The sequence below is a fragment of the Centruroides sculpturatus genome, unplaced genomic scaffold (assembly GCF_000671375.1).
Source record: "Centruroides sculpturatus isolate CEXI.00-Female unplaced genomic scaffold, Cexi_2.0 scaffold1238, whole genome shotgun sequence".
NCBI lineage: Eukaryota > Metazoa > Arthropoda > Arachnida > Scorpiones > Buthidae > Centruroides > Centruroides sculpturatus.
Genome location: NW_019385448.1, coordinates 137,207 through 143,206, shown reverse-complemented (window position 1 = coordinate 143,206; position 6,000 = coordinate 137,207). Strand labels below are relative to the sequence as shown.

At 27.5% G+C, this 6,000-nt stretch overlaps 1 protein-coding gene across 1 annotated transcript in view; it reads left to right on the top strand.

Moving 5' to 3' along the window:
• Nucleotides 1-683: 683 nt before the first annotated feature.
• Nucleotides 684-6,000, top strand: part of LOC111639106 — a 135,643-nt gene continuing 130,326 nt past the window's right edge. Inside the window, exon 1 of the mRNA XM_023384884.1 lies at nt 684-877. Within this exon, the coding sequence (XP_023240652.1) occupies nt 845-877 (33 nt within the window). The 5' untranslated portion in view covers nt 684-844. The remainder of the gene's footprint in view (nt 878-6,000) is intronic.

Sequence of the window (6,000 nt, the reverse complement as noted above, 5' to 3'; positions counted from 1 at the left end):
GCAGTAAGAAGGTCACTTGTCGTGTTCTTCGTGGTTTACAGCTAGACTCATAATGGAGTGGCCAGACGTAACAAAATTTTTTTCCTCGGAGCGACAGACTGACGACTATCGCTCTAGATTAGTCAAAAATTTCTCTTTATACAAATTTGCATTCGTTAGGTAAAAACTCATCGATTTTATATAATCCCAAAAACTAGGAATACAGTCGACCCCCCTATAAGATCGTTGATTTTTCCGTTTTATCTGAATTACATGTTGTACGAGTCACTTAGATTTTACAAATATGTGAGCCGTTCACAGCCCGGCACACGTATTTGTAAAATCTAAGTGACTCGTACAACATGGAATTCATATAAAACAGAAAAATCAATGATCTTATAGGGGGTCGACTGTAATTTCAAATTCATATTTTTAGTCGTTTCTATCATCATCACTCGACGTTTTCGGGGAACAATCTTAACTTCATTTTTTTCCCTTTTTGTATGGTAAAATAAATAAAGTAAAATATTATTGGACATTTCCTCTGCAATATTTCGAGATAAAATAATTCCGTTTGGAGATTTTAATTAAAAACTCGAGAGAAGTGAAAACGACTTGCAGCATTTTCTCGAGTGCGGCATTTCTCAAAATTTCCGTGACGTCACCCGACGTACAGGCGGCAGAGGTCGCTGGCGACGGCCGATCTCTGACAGTTAATCGATCGGAGGATAAGGGAGGGAGCGGTCGCGAACGTCTGGTGATGTATATGGTGAAAATGTCGAATCTATTCGGAGAGTAATTTATTATTATAGAAATCGCAGAATATAAGAACTGATTACTCGGAATATCATTAAGTTTCGTGAAGATGACCAAGGATCGCTTAGCAGCTCTCAAAGCCGTAAGTTTTCTTCCTTCATCTGTGGTCGCGATCGTTTTATATACAGTATACTGTATATACATTTATTAAATGCGGTAATGGTTTAGCGTTAAATACAACGGAAGGAGCGAGGAAAAAAATTAGAAAATAACTAATTGAATGGGGCCGTTTAACGTGTGGATTGCGTTTGGGAGTGGGAGGAAGAGATCAATTAGAAAACTCCGGTATGAATGGAAGCGGCTGAATTTATTTATTTTCTCTTTTAATTATTAGTGTCTATTGATAAATACTATATAAGTCCTATCCTTCTACTCTTAAATCTTTCCTGATTATCTACAATTTATGTAAATATATAAAACTGTTTATTTATGCCAAATTCTCAATGCAAATGAATTAAAATACCTAATTTATTTATTTATTTTTAATTCCTGCAAAATTAAAATTCCTCGGGGAAAAAAGTTATCGTTGTTTGGTAACTTCTTCGTTATCTGCCGTTAATTAATCTTATAAGACTTTAAGGTATTTTAATATAATTATTTCGGTAGGAATGTCGGTCGAGCGGATAGGTATTAAATTTCGTAATTTTAACGTTGTTTTAATTTAGTTACTAAATTTTAAACTTTTTTTCTTGACGGAAACGTATGTGCGATAATAGAGTTAATGTTTCTCGAATAGAAATTTCCCGTCGGATCTGTTGATTTCGAAATTATTCCTCGAAAATTATTGTTAATTTAATAGTGGCTTTTATTTGTACCGAAAACGTAATAAGTTTGTTACGAATCTATTATTTGAATTGGAAAAAGTTTCGAGAAAATCTATTAGTAAAAGTGTTTAAAAACATTTTTCTTAAATGAAAATGAGATTAATGTGATCTTAATAATTGATAAATCAAAATTTTAATTATTATATAGGAAGAATTTGTATGTATAATTCTGTCGACGTTAATTCCTTTAACGAAAGCTGTAATTCCGAACAGATTTATAGGATAAAGTGACACGAGTTTATATTTTTTGTACGTAATGAAATGAATTTACAGTACTTAAATATCTTTTTCTGTGGCTTCGTTACAGTTTAAATGTATGGAACAAAATATCCACTCTATTGATTTGGATACTAAACAAGAAATTTAGAGAGTTACTGAGCTTAGCTATTTAACTATTTTATTTTTATTATATTGGTAAGAATGCTATAAGTAGAATTTGCATTTATTACTTTTTGTTAAGATAAGCTTAGTTGTAAAACCAAGGATTTAACACAATGTGTACTTCTGGGAAGCAATCCTCCCACCTTCAGAACTACTGAATATTAGTACTAAGTAGCTCTGAAGATGGGGAGGATCGCTACCCAAAAGTAAGTAGTTAGTGTGTTGAACCCGTGACAACTATAACTAAGCTTATTGAAAGGTAGTCTTTAATCTTAGAATCATAATTTGTTATTGATTATAAAATGTGGTTAAAATCTGTTCCGAGTAAATGATTATCCAAGGTAATTATGAAATTTTAAGCTGTAATCAAATGATTTCAGTAATCACACCAGATAATGTATTTAAGTAGGCACAATATATATTATGAAAATGAAGTTGTTTTAATAGCATTTTTGCCTTTTTATATTGATGCAGAATAATACAAAGTTGCAAAATTTTAAGTTGATGACATAAACAGTAGAGATATTCAAATCAGCAATTATGTTATGAGTGTACTCCCATTAATCAATAAGGATTTACTATTTCAGTAGAATTAATTTTTAAATTCCTGAAACTCTAATATATATGATTTTAACTTGCTTCTGTATTATATTGCTTTTATATTCAATATCAATACATTCACTTTTGTTCTAAAATTAGAAACATTAGAATTAATAATTTATATAATATATATACACATGTTTATGAATTTCTTTTTCAAATTTAATAGAACTGTTCAACAGAACTAAATTCTTCATCGTTGTTCTGTTGAAAAGCATTTATTCTGTTTTCTTAAACTTCATCAAACATCTTTGAAACCAATACGTTTTTAATTATATAAATAATTATCTGCATTGAATGTTGTGTGTTCAAATCAAAACAAAATATAATACTTTGAATCAAATTCTTGTTAAATTAATTTGTTTTTAAACATATTATATGTATTGAAATGTAATCAGTATAAACTAATCTACAGTATTGATTTTTTTTTTAATTTTTAAAATAATAGCAACAGCAATAGTAAAGCTTATTTAGTTGAAAAATAAAACAAAAGCAGTTTTACAAATCTGATTTTGCATTTCAGTAGCTTTAATATCTTTTAAGATTGAATTACAGTATTTATATTAATTTAAGTGTATTACATGTATGACAAATAATTGATTTAAGCTACAACTTTCATCCTGAGTAATTTCCGTGTAGAAGCTTTGACTTTTGGTTTTGTTGCTAAATATCTTAGATGGTTTATTTAGATAAGTATCTAAGTAAAAGGAAAGGAATCTTTATGGGTTTTTTTTATTTATTATTTTTCTAGAAAGACCTGAATATGCCTCAAAATTTCTAAGATAAATTCTTCAGAATTGATGATATGAGGCATTATATAGGGTCCATGCAATATATATATATATACTGTGTATATTTTGTGGAATTTCATGATATCTATAGGAGTCATTTTTTTTAATTGGTGAAGGTCTGAGAATTACTACTGTGTACCTTGTCTGAAACATTATCAATAGTCTTTAAGTGCTCCACTAGGGTTTATTTTTTATCATGCTATATTTGCTGGAACATTTTTACAAGCCTTTGACTCTTGTCCAATACAATAGCAACAGTTCTAGCTCTTTTTGTGGTGTATTTCATTCATTTCTCAATATCTATAAATAAAAAATATGTAGTAATAATTTACATTAAGACAGTATTCCCTATGAGAATGGACTTTGGACACTTTTTGTAGGGGTGTGCACATATTCATTTCAATTTTCATTTTAATTGCAGTATCAAAAATATAAGGAAAAAAAATTTAATTTATTGATATTTCTAAATGCATAGCAGTAAAAATAAATTAATGGAGTAAAACAATGAAATGATTTGCAAATTTTAATTTTGTTATGTTTACATTACATATACATGATGAATTATCCACATCTTTCACTTTTGATATATTATGTTTTGCAACATAAAATAGGTTGGATGAAAATTAAAGGATATTGAAGGAAACATTTAATGTTTTTATTATTTATATATTTAAGCTTATGTAGCAGCAATACTTAAAACATTATCAGAAGTAAAAAAGTTAGTGACTCATTCTGTATTGTATTTCTTTGATTTTAAGATACATTTTTGCCTATTTCATCTTGTCTGAAATAGATGTTTATTACAATCACCAATGCCTTGCATTTACAGTCCAAAACAATAATTGATAGTCATTGCAAATAGACAACATGGTGTATTATGATGGAAGTTTTTGGCTATACTTCTCAATATTCATATCAGTTCAAATGAGCCCTTGCTAGTAATAAACATTTAACTTAAATTCCTTTTTAACGTTTTAAAATACCTTCTAAATGACATTATGATATAATGTTAAAATAAGAAAGAGCAGAAAGAGCTGCTGAACATTGCCCATTTCATGGAATTTGTATTGTTTTTCTAACTTGTTGCTTAACAAAAGTTATTCAAATTGATTAGTTTGCTCTTCATAAAATAAAATCTTGCACCATGAGTTTAAAATCAAATTACATGAAAAGAATTCTTTGTTTTTAAAACTATTACTGATTTAATTAAGCATATTCACAAGAATAGATAATTTTAAATGATTTATCATATTTAGATGAAATATACTATAAAATAAAATTTTTTTAGTTTTCAAAATTTCTAAGATAAATTCTTCAGAATTGATGATATGAGCAAAAACATATGTATTTGTCAAATGCACTTTCCTATTTTTATTCTGGTTATTTTCAGAATATAAAAGAGAATTTCGATATAGTTTAAAGCATTTTATTTTTCAAACAGAATAACATTAAAACACAATAAAAGTAATATAAATATATAGTATAAGTTAAATAAATTTTAACATTTACAATTTACAAAAGTATTTTTGTGACGTTTCTTAATTTATAACAACGTAGTTGTGGAACACTATACATCAATAATTTTCTAGATCAATTAAAGAATTGGTGATTAATGAAAAAGTAAAAATACTACTGGAAGAAATACTAATTTACAGGTTTGAAACATAAAGCTTACATTACATTAATTCATGATAAATTTCTTTGACTTCTTTCCCTAAAATTGCATCTATAGTAGTTCTGAGTACTGACATTCTGACCATTGCATCTAAGTGCAACACATTATGTCAAGGTATTTGAGAATGAGCAGGATGACATAACATCTTGTTTCTTTAAGTACAATACCACTTCTCATTTGGATTCTGTATAAATTTGAAAATGGTTGCACAATAAACAAATCCAACTTACTTTCTTGACATATTTTGTTCAGTTATACTCTTATTTAGTCTAGAATAAAGATCATTTTTGGACATTGTTAATCTATATTATATGGCTATTTAATATTGGTAGAATCAAATATATTGCTCTTAATTCAAAACGATTTTGTAATTTGATTAGATTGTCATTTTAAATAAATTCTTTTATAATGAGTGGATTCATTTGTAAGTTTTTAAAAAAATATCTGTATTAATCATTTTAAAAATTTTATTTATCAAGACAAATATCAAAGAAAGAAAATAAACATAATCAATGTTTATTTTTTAATGTTCATTATTCATTGTTTTAAAAATTATTATTAGTTTCCCTAATAAGTTGTTGAGATTGAAAATGATGTAAGAAATATGGAATGCAAAAATTTGAATTGGATGTTAAAACACACAGACCAAGTGAAAAAACTAATTTACTATAAAGTATTCCACTTGCAGGAACAAAAAGATAATTGTTAAAATATATGAGCTATTAAAAAATATCAAAGATTTCTACTGATTAAGTTTTCTAATGACTTTAATATGTACACTTCTCTCTGCTTTATTGAGATCCAAAGTGAAATATTTTGTAAATAATGAAAATGTTTTAAGCTGTAGTACTTTTGAGCCTCCAGACAATCTTTACAGATACCTCTGATGGGCTACAGCCTGAAAGTACTAGGATTTAAGAGAGATTTCATTTTT